Here is a 17,280-nt window from a genome sequence, read left to right on the forward strand (position 1 = left end):
TCTTGGGGGGTGGAGGTCTCGTTCCTTGGGCTGCAGAATTAAACAGAATTAAAATTCCCCTGCCTTTGGAAACGTTTCCTTTGCTCTCAGGTACGCGTGAGCTGCCTCTGGACGCTCGCCCTGGCTCCAGGAAAGGAGAAGATGGAGCAGCAGAAGGAAGCGTGACCTCCTTTCTTCCCTGGCCTTTGTCTACGGCCAGATGAAAGCCCGGTGCTGCACTCCCAAGCAGCGTCCCTGCCCCTGCAGGGGCTTCCCAGCTTGAGCTGTGAAAACCGGCGGTTGCAGATAAAGCAAAGAGGGGATCTAGGCAATTGGTAACGCCCTCAGTCAGATTAAAGAGCTGTCCCCTTAGACAGCGTGTACGGCGGGGTGCTGCTGGGCTTGCTGCCTTGCTGGGGGCACCAGGGCAGCAGGGAGCCGGCGGTGTGCTCTTCTCCCTGCCTGTGTGGCAAAAAGGCTTCTCGAGGCTGGCATGCGAGGGAGGAAGCAGGAGCCCCTGGGCTCGTGGTGCAAGAGCTCCCTGTGGGCAGCGTGCTGCCCTGCCTGCGCTGCCCTGTCTGCCCCTGCCCCGCGGGTGCTTTGTGCCCGCTGCAGCCCCCGGTGTCCGTCCGACTGTCCATCCAGGAACTGCAACCGGGACCGGGGCGGGCTGAGCGCAGCGCTGGGGCTGTTTGGCTGGTTTGCTGTTTTGGTATGTGTGTGTGTTGTTCTTTTGATGACCACGAGAAGTTTTACATTATTACATTCAAACATACACCCTTGGTTTTGTTACTCTACTTCTGAACACCGCAAAACACAGTAGCAACATAACATGTACGAGAGTGGTGCCGCAGCTAACCACGGAGGGAAGGTGATGCGCTGTCTTCTTGGAAAATAATCCCTGAAGCCAACGATGGAAGGAAAGAGATGGGCGTTGATACACGTCGCAGTTTCCATTTACAAGAGCCTCCGGGAGGGAGGACCCCAGGGCCGTGTGCTGGGAGGAAGCTTCCAGTGCGGCAGGCGTCCATGTGCAGCGCTGGACCCGCGGCAGAGCCGAGCCGGCACGGCCGCCCGCCTGCCGGCTGCCCTCGAACCCTTGACACCGGGCAGCGCCGTCATCGTCCCGGGGCGAAGATGAAGTCGAGGGCCTGGCGCTCCGCGGCAGCGACGTTGGGGTGCCACAGGTCCACCATGAAGACCACACGCGGACCCTCCTCTGGGGGACCTGGGTGGGATGCAAGCACGGGCTGAGGCTGCACTCCCACCCCGCTCCTGCAGGAGAGGTCCCAGCTCGCCCTGGCACCTGGGTGACGGGCTGCACCGCGGGAGGCTGCTGCCTGCACCCTGGGCAAAGCGTGCACCCGGCAGCAGGGCGAGCCTGCAGCTGCAGTGGGCAGCAAGGCAGCATCTGCCTGGTGCCACCCCAGTAAACAACATCTGCTTACTGGGAGCCCAGTGCCTCCAGCAGCCGGCACGGGGCATGGTCTGCTGTGCTGTTCTGGCCTGTGGCTCTGCACTGAGCTGTGCTTCCCAGTCCCACAGCAGGGTTGATGTGGGAGCAGCAGCTTTTGTTCTCCCACTCTTCACACGCTCCCCTGAGTAAATCGGCTCTGCCTGATGCTTTTATGCCATCAGCGATTAATGCCGGTTAATCCGGGAGAGCTGAAGTGCAACAGCCTCCGTCAGTGATGGAGAGAGGCAACAAAACAGGCCGGCGTGAAGCTTTTCTCCCTGCGCGGGAGACAAAGGCACGGCTGGCACGTCAGCGCTGAGCTGCTGCCTTGCAACAGGGCTGCTGCAGCCGGCAGCGCTGCCGCGAGCAAGGGCGAGAAGATGCCGAGGCTGTCAGTGTCGGAGCCTGCGCTGCCCTGCAAAGCTCTGGGGGACGAGGGAAGCCTTTCCGTGCCGGCTGCCACGGCAGGGAGAGGGGCACCGGGCCCCGTGCTGGGCTGGCAGTGCTGCAGGGCTGCAAGCAAGTCAGGAAGGGAGCGAGCCCTGGGGAAGGCTGAGGAGGGGGCTCCAGGGGCTCCAGGCAGGGAGCATTTGCGATGAGCGAGCCCCACCATGCCAGGAATGGGGCTACTGCCCTCCCCGGTGCAAGCCAAGGGCAGCAGCAGCGTAATCCCCATGGGCCCGGTGCAAGCCAAGGGCAGCAGCAGCGTAATCCCCATGGGATGCAGGTGCCTCCAGCCCCGCAGACGCCTTGGCAGGAGAAGGGACGGGGCACCGTCGCCCTGCCCGCCCGCTCCTCCCCGGTCCCCGGCGTTGGCGTCGGTGAGAGGTGAGGCTGCGAGGCCCCGCGAGCCGCACGTTGGGCTTACCCTCATGAAACGCCGTATGCAGGAAGGAGTCGTCGAAGAGCAGGCAGCGGCCCTCAGCCCAGCACTGGGGCTCGCCCCCCACCACCAGCTCGCAGTTGCCGGGCGTCTTCAGACCTTCAGGCACAAAGAGAGAGGACGGGGAGGGTCAGGCAGTGCTGCGCTCTCCGGGACGAGGGAGCGACCCTGAAACGCGAACGGCGAGCTCCACGCGAGCTCCGCGCTGCTGCTCGGGGGCTCTTTCCCTCCAGAGAGCTGCAGCAGCACAGACGCTGCACTGAACCCAGCGCACGGCAAAGTCCAGGGTTCAAAACACGCACAAAGCTGGCACTGCAGTTGCAAGCTGAGCTCTGAGCCTGGTGCAGCTCAGCCCCTGCCTGCTGCGCTGCCTGTTCCCCTGCCTGCTCCCTCCTGCCCCTCTCGTCCCCAGCTGCTGCAGGGCACCTCCTGTACCCCAACGAGCTCAGCATCGTGGGCACCCTCTGTTGCACCTGGAACGGCCATTACGTCCCCGCAGCCCACAAACACGGGGTGTACGTAGGAAGCCGGTTTCCTGGTGCGTTTTCTAGCTTCGGGACCAAAGGAAGAGCCTGCCCTCTCCTTCCTCCAGCTCTGCTGCAATTACCTTGCGCACTGCAAGGCTGGGGTAGGAGGAAAATGCTGCGCTGGGACTCTAGAAGTGGGCTCAATTCCTGGCTCTGCCACAAGGTCCCCCTTTGACCTTGCACCGCTCAGCGTCTCAGTCCCCCACTGCAGGTGCTGCCACTCCGTCCCCCACCAGGCAGCTGCAAGGACAGAAATTCAGGGGTGGGTCACAAACCCCTCGTAGGGAGGAGGCTCTGTGAAGGCCACATGAAGAAGGACAACCCTAGAAATAAAATGGGTCTTTTCCTAAAATACTAGCGCAAGTCATGCCAGTTTGATGAGGGTTGATCCCACCCCCGGCCGCATCAGGACTGTCCCCCCCGCAGTGCCCGGGACCGCTGGAGCTGGTGCAGAGCCAGCCTGGCCCCCGAATGCGGCCATGCTGGAGAAAGGGGCCAGGGCTCACGTGGCTTGCAAACGGTAACGATGCAGCAAACGAGCAGGAACGGATTTCACAGCGATGCCAGAACCAAGCGAGCGCAGCAGGGACTGCCAGCTGCCCAGGAAAGCTGGGAGCGCAAAAAGCCGCTCTGCTTTTCTAACGGATATTTCAAAGCCTACAAAATCCAAAGCCATTCCCTGCACAACAGCCTCAGCTGGAGACGCTCCAGCTGGAAAGGGGGAGCTGAGCAGGCGGGGGAGGCGGGGAGGAGGCCGCCAGCAGCACCCAGCCTTTCCGCCGCACCCGCACCCCCGGGAACGCTGCCCTGTCCCTCGCAGTGGCAGAGCTGGTGCCTGTGCTCGGCGCTGTGTGTTCAGCGGGGCAGTGGTGGGGGTAAATCCTGGGGAGCGACTCGGCTATGCTGACGGCTGCTTTGGCTTTTCAGAGCAAGCTGGCCCGAAAGGGCTGCTTGTCTCTCAAATGCATCCGTGCCCTGGGCACAGCGAGAGCCCCGTCCCCGGCACCGAGGTGGGGATGTCGGCGAGTGCAGGAGCAGCCCATCGGCATGCCCTGGGCGTGGCGCTGCGTCCCGGCCGGAGGGCCGGCAGCCACAGAGCAGATGGAGCTGGAAAATGTGGAAGGGCAAGGGAACGACCCACGTCGCTTGTCTCCCCGGGGCGCGTGCATCCAGCTGGAGGGCTGGCCCCAGCTCCACGCTGCCGGGGCAAGGTGCGTTTGTCTGAGCCAGCCTGGACCTCGCTGCACTGGTCCCCTCCCAGGAACTGTTCCCTGCCCCTTGCAAGGAGAGCGCAACCCCCCAGCGCCCCAGAGAGCCGGCGGCCGGGCAGTGGGCTGCCTCCCGGCACCAGCAAGGGCAGCTCCCGGCTCCCCAGCAGCTCCCCAGGCCTGGAGAGCCACTCGGACCAGCTCTGAAGGCTGACTCCATTCTAAATAAATGGCCAGTCACCGCCTGAGTGTGTTTACCCAAGAAGAGTTGGCTGAACAAGCACGTTCGGTGTTTGCCAGCAGGGCCCGTGCCGTGCCTCCCCCGGCGCGATCTGTGCCGCTTCCAGCGCGGCAGAGCCCCGACCATCTGTGCTGCGTGGGCTCTCCCCACCCCGGGCGCCCGCGGGGCGGGAAGCACTGCGCCGCCAGCCCAGCGCTCGCCCCGCCGGAGGGGATACCCCGGGACCCCCCACCCCGATTTGCACCAAAGCAGCATCTGTGCTCACGTCTGCCCGTGTCACGCACAGAGCGCCCGAGGGCCCAGGAGAGGGGGAGCTGCCGGGGGGGGGCACCGGGAGACGGCTGGGGCGCTGGAGCGGCACCCCAGGCTGCCCCGCATCCCGTGGTGGGAGGTGGGGGTGCCTGCAGACCGGGGGCCGTTTGGAGACCCCTGCACAAAATCAGCCCCGTGTCTCGCACCGGCGGGAGCCCGCGGCTCCAGGCCTGCAGGAGGAGGAGGTGAAACGCTGCCCGGGGAGGTCGGGGACCCGGGGGCGACGGCACAGCAGCCTCTCCTGGGGAGGCTGCTGAAGCCCCAAAACCTTGTCAGGCCGTGAGCCGGCCCTGGGGCTGCAATTAGCAGCTGAACTGGGAGAGCACAGGGTGCAAGAGGCCTTCTCCAGGCTCCGGCACCCAGGCGCGGCTGCGGCCCCCCCGCACCGCCCGTGGTGGGGACGCCCCGCCGGGCACTCACCTAGGTGGCAGCGGATGCGGATGTTGGTGGGTCCGTAGTGCTCGGCGATGACGGTGCCCGGGCTCAGCACGGAGATGCACGCGTTCCCAAAGACGTTGTTGCCAATGCAGGTGCGGAGGCTCCCGAGCAAGCGGTACGTCCGTGGGCATCTCCTGCAGTTCCTGGGCACGCACATGCCCTGGTTCACCAGGTAGAAGGTGAACCACTCCCCGCTGGGCGTGCTGTTCATTTTCCATCCTTGTGGGAGGCTGCAGTTTGAGAAAGCTTTGTAGAGGGTCTCAAACTCGCACAGGATGGTCTGGAAGTTGCGCTCCAGCAACTCCACGTCGTGCTTTTGAGCGTCCCGAGAGAAATAGGGCATGGTTGGCAAGTCCGGCAAGAAGAAGACTTCTGGCTTCTGGATGGACGGCCGGCTGTTGAGGTAGCGGCCCTGCTCACGGATGCCCTTGTGGATCCTGCCCATGCCAGACCAGGAGTAGCGCTTGGCATACTCCTGCAGGTTGTGGTAGAGTTTCTGGTTGAGCCCGTCGTGGTGCGTGCAGCGCACGCACTCGGGCGAGTGACAGTAGACGTACCCGTTCTGCACGCCGTTGGCCTCGGCGCTCTGCATCAGGGCGTTGACGGTGGCGTAGGCGCGGGGCTGCTCCCGCCCCACGTGGTAGCAGTACCACACGAAGAGGACCAGGAGGCAGGCGACGGCGGCGAGGGCGGTGGCGTCGCAGTCTCGGAAAGACTGGATGCCAGTGGCGATGAAATCCCGGAGTCCGTCCAGGGACCAGCTCCAGCCCATCAGCCACTCCAAAGACATGGTGGTGCAGCGGGTGGTGGGTGCGCGCAGGGGGGCCCGGCGGTCAGTCCTCGTGGTCCTCAGAGGCACCCACACCATGCAGCTCGGCCGGGGCACGGAGGGAAGGGGCGGCCATGGGGAAGCAGAGCTGCAGCTCTCCCCTGCGCGCCCCGGGGCTCTGCATTGGCAGCAGCAGCCGGCAGCTCGCGGGGAGGCGGGCAGCCAGGCTGCACAGGGGTCCCAGCGCTGTGGGTCAGCAGTGACGTGCCCAGAGAGTCCCTGTGGGCGCTCCCGGGTGGATCATCCTGAAAGGCAGCGCTGGAGGGCGTCTCTGGAGAAAGAAACCCGGAGGTGTTAGGGAGGCGGTTTCCCCTTGGGGTCCCTGCGGGGGCTCAGCACACAGGGTGCAGCCGGGGACACGTGCTGGGGCTGCACAGGGCACCAGCTCCTCATGGGGGGATGATGGATGAGGAGCCCTCCCCCCTTCCCAGGAGCCCAACGTCATCCCATGCTGAGAAAAACCCCCACCCTCCCAATAGCATCTTCCACAAAGAGCCAAATGGAAGGTAAGGGGGAGACCGGGGCCCCTCGGCTCCCAAGTGCTGCAGGGCAGCCGTCTCCCCTCCTGCTCTTCCCCCCATTTTCTCCTCCATTGCTGCCTTATCATGTCTGAAATCTGGCTGATAAGGCAGCGGGGCAAAGCTGGGAATAGACACTTAACGGCCCTATCTTGCAGCACATCAGTTTATCCCCTCAGTCTAAACGCTCTGAAATGACTCTCCCTCCAGAGCTTGAGCTGAGAGCCCCCAGCCCGCCAGCGGCTCTGCCCTCCGGGACGCAGGAGCCCAGCACCCGGCCAGCTTGGCGAGGGCACGGCAGCGATGGTGGCAGGTCAGGGTCAGCTTGTTTGATTTCACCAACTCGAGGTTACTGGCTCGCAGGTCACAGGAGCTGAACGGCTCCCAGCACCACCGCAACACCCCACACGCCCGGCCCGAAAAGCAAAGCCTGCCCTCGCTGCCCGGGCAGGGGACCAGTCTGCTGCACGACCAGCGGCCACTGTCTGTCCGTCCTTCAGTGACCTCTGGGCAGCTCTGTCCTGCCTCACTGTCACAGCTCCTGGGAAAGCAGCTCGGCGAAAAGAGAAGACGCTCCAACTCCTCACAACCACGAGTGATGTTTGCTCACCCCAAACTCCACCCCTGGGTACCTCCGGGCAGCAGGCAGCCAGGGCAGCGGGGCAGGCAGGGTAACGGGTGAGAAATGGAGGGGAAAGACGAACCAGGTTGGGAAGCATGCCTACGGCACACTGCCAGCACGGAAAGAGAGCCTTGTAATTACTGACGTGTGGCATTTAAAGCAGCTGAACAGGAGTGTCCTGTTCAGGGTCAGGTCTCCACACCAAGCGGATGCTCAGGCTGGGCACGTGTGGAGGGTCACAACCCACCTCGGAGCACTGAAAGCGGAGCGAAGGATACAGGCTCTCACCCGGTGCTGTGCCCAGACTGCACCTCCTGGGCATGCCAACCGCTGCACAGCCCCAGGCAGGGGCTGCAGGGCAAACAGCTCTCCGCCGCCAGGAAGGAGTGAAACCAGGACGATACAGGAAAGGGGGAGAGAGGGAGAGAGATGCCGCGGGAGCCCATCTGTAAGAGCACTGACTTGAAGGAGCAGGACGGGTTTATTAGCAAGGGAAGCCAGCCAAACCCTTCCCAGCCCTCCCTGCCCAGGTCCTGCAGCCTGTTAACAAATGATTGCAATGGTGATGCGCTTCCACTGGCAGAGCTTTGGCTGGGACCTGACCCTGCAGCTGTGGGCCTCGTGCAGGGCTGCGGACACAGGCTTCGGGCAGTTTTACACCCTAGGGAGGGACACCCGCATGGCCGACCTCCCTCCATCCTACCTCCTTGTAGCACGTCGCCTGCGTGCCCCGTCCTGGGATCTGCAATCCACGTGGCACGTCACAGCCTCCTGGGAATTTCAAGATAACTTTCTTCCGACCCCACCGGCTGGCATCCCTCCAGACATGCCAACTTCTCCAGCCCAGGCCTCAGCTCCCTGGGCACAGCCGCGGAGGTGTTCCCCAAGGCCAAGACAACCCCCCAGCCTCCCCTGCGGTGCCGGAGCGAGCCCGGGAAGGCAGGCAGAGCCCCGGCACCATCTGTATTCAGGGCGGCTCTCGCCCTGACAGGTGAGCTGGGAGCTGCCTCAGCCCTGCAGCCAGGCTCCTTCAGAAGCCGACTGACAAAGCAAGCGCACGGTGGGGGCAGAGATGGGGGGTCCCGCAGCCTCAGGGTTCCCAAGCCGGGATCGCTCATGCCCCTGCAAGGGCAGTGCAGCACAAACATGGCCCTGCTGCTGCTGTCGACATCTCAAAGCAGGAAAATTGGGGGGAAACCATCAAAGCAGTAAGAGACGAAAGCCCCCGCACCCATGTGCAGCCCGCCCGTCCCCAGAGCCTCGCAGCCAGGGAGCCGTCGGGCTGCTGAGCCCTGGGCTGCACAGGGACGCCTCGGGCAAAGCCCCCCGCGGGGATCCAGCCTGGCAGCTGCCTCTTGCGCTGGCACAGGCAGCCCCGATGCAAACCTGCCCAAACCCACCTTCCACAGAGGTTGTGCCGCCGGCGGCAGACAGGCGTGGAGAGCAGGACACCGGTGGCCGGGCCCTGCTGCCGGGCTGGTCGGTGCTGTCACCCTTCCAGCCCAGCCGCACGCAGCGCCGTGGCCCTGCGCCGAGACGGGTAGTCGCATAAAGCACCCCTGGCCTCAGATTCCAGAAAAGGCTCGTCAGCTAATAACGAACAGCAGGGCCAGTCCAGAAGAGCGGAAATCAATTCCACATTGCACTGAAGTTGTGCAGGACGTGGAGGCGAGCACCGTGCCAGGCAGCAGCGGCGTTACATAATGAAGGCAGAGACGCTTCGATGCAGCAGAAAGTTGCATCTTGGCGGCTCCGCGGGGGCCCTGGCATCCCCCGGAGCAGGTGGGTTTCGCTCAGCCCGGCCGGGATCCCCAGGCCGTGGGCCCCGTGGCGACGAGGGCGCGTGGCGGGGGCCGCTCGCGGCTCGGCGCAGGCGGCGTCGCCTTCGGGAGCGGCACGAGGAGCCTCCTCTGGGTGCAGGGGTGTTGGGGCGAGGCGGGGTGCTCCGCTGCTACAGAGCTGGCCGGGCAGCCGCGGGCGCTGGCTTCGCCCCTTGCTCCGACGTGCCACCCTGGTGGCGTCAGCGGGCGCGCTGGTCTCACCCGGCGTGACGGTATCACCCGGCGTGGCAGCGTCAGCCGGTGTCACCGGTGCGGCTGCACCTCCCGCTGTGGCAGCGCCGCGCGCCGTGCCGGTGGCACCTCGCCCAGCGTGGTGGTGGCACCCGCCGCCGTGGTGGCACCCGGCGCGGCCGTGTTGCCCGGGCCCCGCTGCCCCGGCCGGGCAGAGCCGGGCTGCGCCCCCCGCCGTGGGAACCGCGCCCCGCCCCGCCGCGCCGCGCCCCCCCGCCGCGCCGCGCGGTGCGGTGCGGTGCTGCGCGGCGGTACCGACCTGCTGCCCGCGCGGGGCCGCCGCTCCGCTCCGCTCCGCCGCCGCGGACCACAACTCCCAGCAGCCCGGGCAGGAGGGGCCCGCGCCGGGGCGGCAGCCGGCGGGCCCCGCGCCAGGCCCCGCCCCTCGCCGCGGCCTCGGGGCGGCGCGGCGCGCCCCCGCCCGCGCCCCCGCGCCGCGCCCCCGCGCCGCCGGGCGGGAGCCGCGGGGCTGCGGCAGCCGGGTGGGGGTGCCGGGGACGGAGCGGCCGGGAGGCGGGGGTGCGGCTCCCCGAAGGAGCAGCCGTCGCGGCTGCGGGCCCCCCGTGGCGGGGGACGCGGGCCCGGGGACCCCGGCGGCAGCAGCGGAGCTGCAGGAGGCGCGGAGGCAGCGAGGGGGTCTGGTTGCGGGGACGCAGGGGGTGCAGGCACCCAGGAGGCAGGGCACTGGCGGCAGGGGCACAGCCTGGGATTAGGGATGCAGCGGCTGGGATGTGCGGGATGCGAGCACCCGGGGGTGCGGGAGCGCTGGCTGCAGGGGCACAGGCACCTGGGGATGCAGCACCCGGGGTGCAGGGGATGCTGGTCCCTGGGGATGCGTGCGTCTGGAATGGAGGGGACAAGAGCACCCAGGGAGGCACTGCCCAAGGTACCGGCAGCCGGGGGTGCCTCAGCGAGGACGTGAGGGTGTGCTGCAGCGCCTGGGGAGGCGGGAGGCTGTTCCCAGGGATGCTGGCTGCCCGGATGCAGGAGGTGCTGGCCTGGGGGGGTTGGGGACGCCTGGGATGCAGACGCCTGGGGAGGCAGTTCCCAAGGGGCTGGCAGAAGTGTGTGAGCCCCCCTCCCCGGCCAGTTCCTGCCCCTCCAGTTAGGAGGGTCCCTCAGCTGGTAAATGACAACCTGTCTGCTGGCATGTCCCGTTCCCACTCCCGCTGCTCCGAGGCGCTTCCCCCACTCAGCCATGGGCAGCGTCAGGGCCATGGCAGCTTCAGCTCCTGGGAGTTCCCTCTGGGAGCCCGCAGGCTGCGGGCGCAGGAGCTGCAGAGCCGCAGCAGACCACGGCCGGCTCTAACAGCAGCAGCCCAGCACTTGGAGCAGACGGACCTAAGGGCAGCCTCTCCAGGCGCACCAGGCTCCGGCTAGTTGAGCCAGCCCAAGGGGCTGACGGAGCGCTGCCTGTGTGAGCCGACCCCGTGTGTACCCAGGCTTCGGCCAGATGGAAAAGATGAGACCAGCTTTGCAGGTGTAGAGGAAGTAAAATTTTTAGCAATTTGTGATGTCCCTTAAAAACTCTTAAATGCTTTCGGAGAAACAGTTTGTCGTGAGCCTTTCTGCTTCCTGCTTCTTGCTTTTTTCCTCCCCAACCCATTTCCCATTCACCTGAGCGAATGCTGTCAAATCCAGAGGACCCAGGAGCCCCAACGCGCCAGCCCTCCCTCCTCCGTTCCCCCGGGTGCCAGATAAGCTGCTGGGCCCAGCTGCCTGCAGGCAGAGCGCGGGTGCAGGCAGAGCCCTGGCAGCGCGGCCGTGCGCTGTGGCAGAGCGCCGCGTGGGGCTGCGTGGGACACGTGTCACCGCTCCCAGCGCGGGGGAGGCCCTGCCTTGTTTTGCAGGTTTTGCCATCCGGTGCCTGCGCGCTGCAGGTAGCCAGCCTGCACGTCCTCCCCTCGTCACGGCTCGCGCTGGCTTTGAGAAGTGGAATAAGGGCTCGGGCCCTCAGGTGCGTGTGCTTCCTCCGGAGCAGCCTCGTCCCTGGCTACCACAGACCTGAGCTGCATCATTTTTTCTGTCCTGGCACATTTTTGCCTCCTGTCTGCTCCTGCTGTTCCCCTGTTCCCCACCAGCACATTCCCACCCCCAGCTCCCCCCCAGTTTGCTAATGCAAAAGGTTCCTGGCAGCTTTGCATGTTGCAGGGTGAAAGGAGGGTGAGTTTATTCCTTCCTGCTCGTTCCCAGACCCCTCTCAGCCGCAGCCCGCACCTCCTGCCTGCTCTTGGCAGACAGCACATCCTTCTGTCGGCAGTCACAGAGTCTGCTGGCTCTCGGCGCTGGGCTCTGGATGCTCCCACCCTTTCTCCCCTCCGTCTGCCTTCTGCTCTCTGCTCCCCCTTGGGCCGCTCCAGGCCTGCTCCTCGGCTCTGCCTCTCGTCTGTCCTCTGCGGGACGAGCTGCCCCTCTCCTTCCTCCGCCTCTAGGATGTCTCTTGGCTCTCTTCACCCTCCAGTGCAGCAACTCCTTCTCAACAACCGCACCCGCTCCAGCAAACGGGCTGCTGTGCCGCCTTCCAGAGCGTGGCGAGCTTTGGGGAGAGGCGAAACCTGAGGGACTGGGGTCTCGTCCAGCCTCCTCGTTGTGCGTGGCCCCCAGTAATGCTCAGCCCGTAACACGCAGCACAGAGGTTTCTTGCAACACGTCCTGCACCACCCATGCCTGCCCCACGCTCTGCCCTGCAGAGCTCTGCCCTGTGCTTTTCCGGGGGGCTGGCAGGGATGCAGCGAGGGGTAATCCTGCTGCCAGCCTCCTCTGGGGTTGGTGCTCCGCAGGTCCCTGCTCTGCCCTATGAACCCCTCTCCTCTCCTTTGGCCCGGGTGATTCACCCAGCCGGGGGCTCGGGGGAGAAGCCATTGCTGTGTGTCAGGTGGGATGGGGCTGGGATGGCTCAGCTGGGATTCCCCGGAGCAGCAGGCGCTGCGGGCAGGACCCCAGCCTGGGGGAGCACCCCGAGCACCCACCCCACAGCCCTGCCTCTGCAGCCCCTGCCTTGCCAGTGCCCACAGCCATGGGGGGCTGTGGGACAGAGACGTGCCACTGCCAGCACCTGGGCACCAGGATGGGTCACTGGGCTCCAGGCAGGGACAGCAAGGGTCTGGCAGCGGACAAGCAGGCAGGAAGGGCAGGCACAGGAACCATCCCACAGCAGAAGAGCTGGGAGCAGCCCTGGGATGCGCTTGGCACAGCTCTGCCAGCAACACCCTGGCAGGAGCCCTGTCTGAGCGGCAGTGTCCTGGCTCCGGTGATTCCTTCTCCCTCTTCCTGACACGTACTCCTGGGGCAGACACCGGCCAGTATCCTCCCCTGAGCCGCTGCCAGGATGTGGCTTCAGCCAAAGCTACGCTTGTGTTCTGCCACGGCCAGGATTTCCCGGAGCTTTTAGGTTGGGGGTGGGACGGTGCTCCCGGAGGGGCCCTCCCTGTGCTCCTCGAGCTGCGGAGACCCACAGGCTCCTGTTCCCTGCGTCCCTGCCAGACCAGCTTGTGCCCAGGCAATGTGCAGGATCCCCTGAGCGTGGCTTTATCACTCAGCCCTGCGTCCCTCAGCATTTCTGCCTCTGGGCATTGCTCTGCTGCCAGCCCCCCTGCCAGCCCAGCCCTGAGCCCCCACTCTTTGCTCTTTAATCACATTCCATCCTGCTTCTGTTTTCCAACTCTGCAGTGACGAGTGCCAGTGCTGGCCCCAGGGCTCTGTGACCACTGACACCAGTGACCGTGGGCACCCCATGTCCGGTTCCTGCCTCCCAGCACTGAGCAAAGCCCTTAGCAGACCCAGGGGCTGAGGGCCGGCCCCTTGGCATGGGTCCCCCAAACCGCTTTTGGCTCAGGCTGAGAAATAACCCCACGATGGCAGAAGGTGCAGGAATGTGGCCAGCAAATGGCCGCGTGAAATCCTGCTGAGGAGCGCAAGCCCCCGCGCCGGGGCTGCGCAGGGATGCTCTGCCTCGCCGCCCTGTGACGCTGCTGGAAAGGAGGCGAAGGGTCCCCGCTGCTCCGTCCCCCAGCTTGGGCGGGTGGGCGCGGGGGTCCCTCGCCTACATCCCTGCTGGGGGACGAGCACGCTGCGTCCTCCCGCTGCCGCCCGCCGCAGGGGAGAGGTGGGTGATGGCTGTGACTGCTGCGCCCAGACAAAGCTTCATCCGCGGCACAAAGCGCGAGGCCAGAGATTGGCTCCTGCTTTACGTCACTGAGGAGGAGCACCAGCATCACGATTTTTTTTCCCCTTCATCTTAATTCTCTTGCAATCTTCATCCAAAAATAACCCAAGCTTCCTCCCGCGGGAATGCTCCGCACCAGAGCCTTGGCTCCTTCGCCCCCCTGTGCATTAGCCTGACAGCTGCTAAAAGAAGCTATTATCTTGTGTCACATCATAACCTTTTTTAAAAGCACCTTTGCAGAGTGCAGGATTATTTTATTGTTTTGTGTGGGGAGCTGCAGGGATGGACGGGAGGCCCTGGGTTTCCTGGCAGGGTGGCAGATGCCCCAGGAGAGGGCATTTCCCAGGGCGCTGGGTGGGCTGTGCGTCCCCGTCCCTCCCCACCAGCCATTGCCACTGCCAGGGAAACCTGGCATTCCGCAGGCATCGGGAAATGGTATTCGGGGGGGACCTCCCCACGCCCGCAGCACGTCGCCTGCCCCAGCCCTGCTCTTGGTGAGGGGGTGACACCAGGCTCCCGGAGCGGGGCCGTCCCGCAGGCACTCGGGGGTCCCCCCGGGCAGGACGCTGCCCTGCACACGCCCGATGCTTTGTAGACTGTGGCTCCCCAGGGATGTGGCAGGGCCCGGCCGGCTCCTGGAGGGCTGCTTGGGGGCAAACCTCCTGCGGGCGGGGGGCAGAGACAAGCCCCCACCGGAGCAGCTCAGCCCGGAGAGGCTCCCAGCAGGGGGATTTTTCCCACCCAGCCCCGAGTCGTGCCGTGCCCGTCTGCTGTTTGCTGCAGCAGCGCAGGATGTGGCTGGCGCGGAGCAGTGCGGGGGGGGGCAGGCAAAGCAACCCCCCACCATGTCCTCCCTGTGGATCTGGGGAGCTGCCCTGCCCCAGCTGGCACGTGTCCCATGGCAGCTGCTGGGTGATGGCCATGGATCATCAGGGTGAGCAGGGCATGGGCAGGATGGGTCCCCAAAGGTCCCCTGCCCTGCGAGGCTGTGCTAGCGGGGGTCCCCCAAACCTTCTGCACATCCTCTGTGACATGGCCACGTGTCTCCAGTGGGGTCCCAGTGCCTCAGGGCAGGACACAGCCCCCCACCCGCCCTGTGAGGCATCGCTGCGGGTGGGCTGGCATGGGTGATGCTCCGGGAAGGGGTGAGGCTGGGTTCGGCAGGGAGCAGGAGACGCCGGCGCTGGCTCCTGTGGGGTGTCCTGCAGGGGGAGAGATGTCCCCAGGGCTGGGCCAGCTCACCCCATGTCCCAGCAGGGCTTGGCCGGCTCCTTCCCATGGGAGCAGGGGGTTGCACCAGGGCAGGATCTGGCCCCTGGAAACGGTGCTCAGAGCCAAGCAGGAGGCATGGGGCACCCATCCTGCAGCGAGGCGTGCGACGTGCCCGGCACTCACCCTCTCTTGCACCACTGCACCCCACATGCTGTGCAGCAGGCCACACCACGGGCCCACCTGCGGCCCAAGTCCCTGCAAACTTATTTCAGACATTTGAAAACACAGAACAATTTGTATTGAGGTTATACTGAACGCTAGAGCTTCCCACGGAAGTACTTTATCATGTTCAAAAATATTTAATCCCAGCAATTTTCACATTGTTCTTATAAAAACAGACATGTATGAAGGGAAATGAAATGCTTAGTACATTTTTGGCACATTTTTTTTCTTTTTTTTTTTTTTTAACTTTTACAAATTACAAACACACATTCATTGTTTTTAAAGGAAAAAAACTTAAGTCTCAGCTGTACATGGCAGAGATGCACTAACCATCCTGAAACTAAACCAGCCTCCCATGGTTACAATTGCTGTTCCACAAGGACAAAAGAAAGACACCAGCAGCCAAGGACACATCGGTGGCTTCGCTGTCCTCCCTGGGGCCTGGCAGGGGGGCCGGTGGTGTGGGGGTCTGGGGAGGCGATGGCTCTTTGGGGTCCGTGTCCCCACGGACGGGGGCAGCCCCGCCGGTGCCCGGCTCTGACAGGGGTGAAGGCAGCAAAGGAGCACAGGGTATGCTGAGGCTCAGACTGGGGTTCGCCTGCGGTGGGACCAGCTTTGATGGGCTGATTTCTGTCCATTCCGCTGCCCGCGGGCTGGTCTCCTCTGCCGGAGTGCGGCCATGCTGCCTGCCTGCCCTTCCTTCCCCAGAAACCCTCCACCTTCATCCCCCGGCCCTCCCCGTCTGCCACCCTGCTGTGAGCCCCAGCAAGGTGCCGATGCCGGGGCCTGCGGGTGGGAGCTGCAGACCCATGGGGGTCTGGGTGGGAGATGCCGGGTGGGCTGCGCTGCCTTGATCTCTGCCTGGTGCCGTGCCGGTGCAGCTGCCTGCACACCGGGGAGGGCAGTGGACCTTCCTGCAGCAAAAGGGAGCTCCGCAGCCGGCGGGAGCAGCGGCAGGGAGCCCAGTCTGTCCTGCTTACCCTGAGATGCTACCGGGGGGCAAGGGATGACCTCCAGCCTGTAGCGGGACCAGGGTTTTCCTGGCAAGGGTCATGGTAAGTGTTACTAAAGAGGAACAACTGGCGCGGGCAAAGAGGCACCGGCTGCGGAGCTCCTCTTCGCTGCAGGGAGGCTTCCCATGGCTCCCCGGCAGTGCTCTGCCAGGCCGGGCTGCTGGGGGTCAGTGGTTAATGCTTCTCCGCAGGGCAGTGAGTCCTGGCTGGCTGCCTCTCCAGCATCAGTAAAGCGGGAAGAAAGCGGCATGTACCTTCTGTGTGCCAGGCCGTCCCCTGCTCCCCGGCACGGCAAGCAGGGCTCCACGCCGGCCAGCAGCTTTCCTGAGCCGCACACTGCTTCCCTGCAGCGAGGACAGTCCCTGTGCTCCCTTGTACACAAGCCTCCGAGCCCCCGGCTGCAGCTCCCGCTGCGGGTGAGGGGAGCCAGGACCTGCGGGACGAGGAGGCCTGGCAGCGCCGGTGGGACCCTGCAGCAAACCCTGCGCCTACCTCAGCTCCCAGCAATGAACCGCAGGCTCTTGCAATGGAGAAGTTTTTAATTTTTAACAACATCAGAACCGCAAAGTCCCCCTGTGTGTGGGGGCAGTACCGGGGGAACGCCGCCGTGCAGGGGGGACAGTGGGTGCCCCTGTGCCACCCTGATCTTGCGGGGACCCAGCTCTGCCCCGGCTCCCGCTGCTGCCTGCGCCCAGGGCTCTGCAGCACACCTATCGCAGTTTAAATAGAATAAATACAATGAAGAAAACAGTAAAATCTTCAATAAAGAGGCAAAAGGAAAGACAACAGCAGGTCCAGGGGTCCAACCAAACTCCACGTGGTCTCTGGATTAGTTACTGAGGAAGTTCTATGAGAGCACATTAAGTTCGCAGCCGGAGACTCTCTTACCACTGTCCTTATATTGAAACTTCGTATTCTCTTGTTTCCTGAAAGGAAGGAAAAGCCAGTTGAGGGCAGCAGCTGCATTTCAGAATAATCTCCCAGTTCCCGTGCGGCAAGAGAGGCCCCGGCTGTTGTTTTGCTCCCGGGGAAGCGGTGCCCTCCCTGCCGGGACCCCGCAGCCCCCTCTGCCTCCTCCTGCCTGCTGGAGCCCACCCGGCCCCTCAGGAGCGACCGACAGGCATGGAGCCTCCCGCCCCATTACTCAGCACTCCCGCATCAGGACGGCTGGACTCGTCCTGTGGCTGCACACCCAGCAAAACCTGCGCTTCCCTGTCAGGATGGTCCCCAGGGAGGAATGGGCGCAGCGGGACTCACCCCTGTCTCATAAATCGGGTTGTCAAACTCCGTTTCTACCGTGATCTGGCTGTAGGGGTGGGAGTACATGAGGGGCAGGCGGAGGCTGGAGTAGTACCGACACCTGCGGGGGAGATGCAAGAGTCACTGGGCTGCACGGCACGACTCCAGAACAAAGCACAACCAGCCCCATCCTCCCACGATCCCCCCATCCCAGCTCCCTGCCAGCGCCCCAGGGACCCCGGTGCAGGACCCCAGTGCCCGACACCCCAGGACTGTGCCTGAGGCATGTGGCCGGTAAGGGCACAGCGATACTGAGCCAGCCCTGTCCACGTCCCCACGGGGCT

At 64.7% G+C, this 17,280-nt stretch overlaps 2 protein-coding genes across 2 annotated transcripts in view; both read right to left on the reverse strand.

Annotated features, from left to right (window-relative positions):
* Positions 1 to 1,032: 1,032 nt before the first annotated feature.
* On the reverse strand, positions 1,033 to 6,558 carry ASPHD2 (aspartate beta-hydroxylase domain containing 2). Its single transcript, XM_082007909.1, has 3 exons — positions 5,027 to 6,558; positions 2,304 to 2,417; positions 1,033 to 1,207 (listed from the first exon to the last, which is right to left on the reverse strand). The coding sequence occupies exons 1-3, from the start codon at positions 5,910 to 5,912 to the stop codon at positions 1,098 to 1,100; spliced, it is 1,110 nt and encodes a 369-aa protein (XP_081864035.1). The 5' UTR covers positions 5,913 to 6,558; the 3' UTR covers positions 1,033 to 1,097.
* Positions 6,559 to 16,593: 10,035 nt separating this feature from the next.
* Positions 16,594 to 17,280, reverse strand: part of SEZ6L (seizure related 6 homolog like) — a gene marked incomplete at both ends in the record, with an annotated part of 44,945 nt that continues 44,258 nt past the window's right edge. The window contains 2 exons of the mRNA XM_082007596.1: positions 16,594 to 16,623; positions 16,955 to 17,057. Coding sequence (XP_081863722.1) covers positions 16,594 to 16,623; positions 16,955 to 17,057 — 133 coding nt within the window. The remainder of the gene's footprint in view (positions 16,624 to 16,954; positions 17,058 to 17,280) is intronic.

Source organism: Phaethon aethereus (assembly GCF_964289735.1).
Source record: "Phaethon aethereus genome assembly, chromosome: 17".
Classification (NCBI taxonomy): Eukaryota; Metazoa; Chordata; class Aves; order Phaethontiformes; family Phaethontidae; genus Phaethon; species Phaethon aethereus.

Coding starts and splice junctions, on each gene's coding strand:
- ASPHD2 (XM_082007909.1), bottom strand. CDS start 5,912: ATGGTGTGGGTGCCTCTGAGGACCACGAGGACTGACCGCCGGGCCCCC. Junction 2,418..5,026: donor CCGCATCCGCTGCCACCTAG/GTGAGTGCCCGG, acceptor TTGTGCCTGAAG/GTCTGAAGACGCCCGGCAAC. Junction 1,208..2,303: donor GCATACGGCGTTTCATGAGG/GTAAGCCCAACG, acceptor CATCCCACCCAG/GTCCCCCAGAGGAGGGTCCG.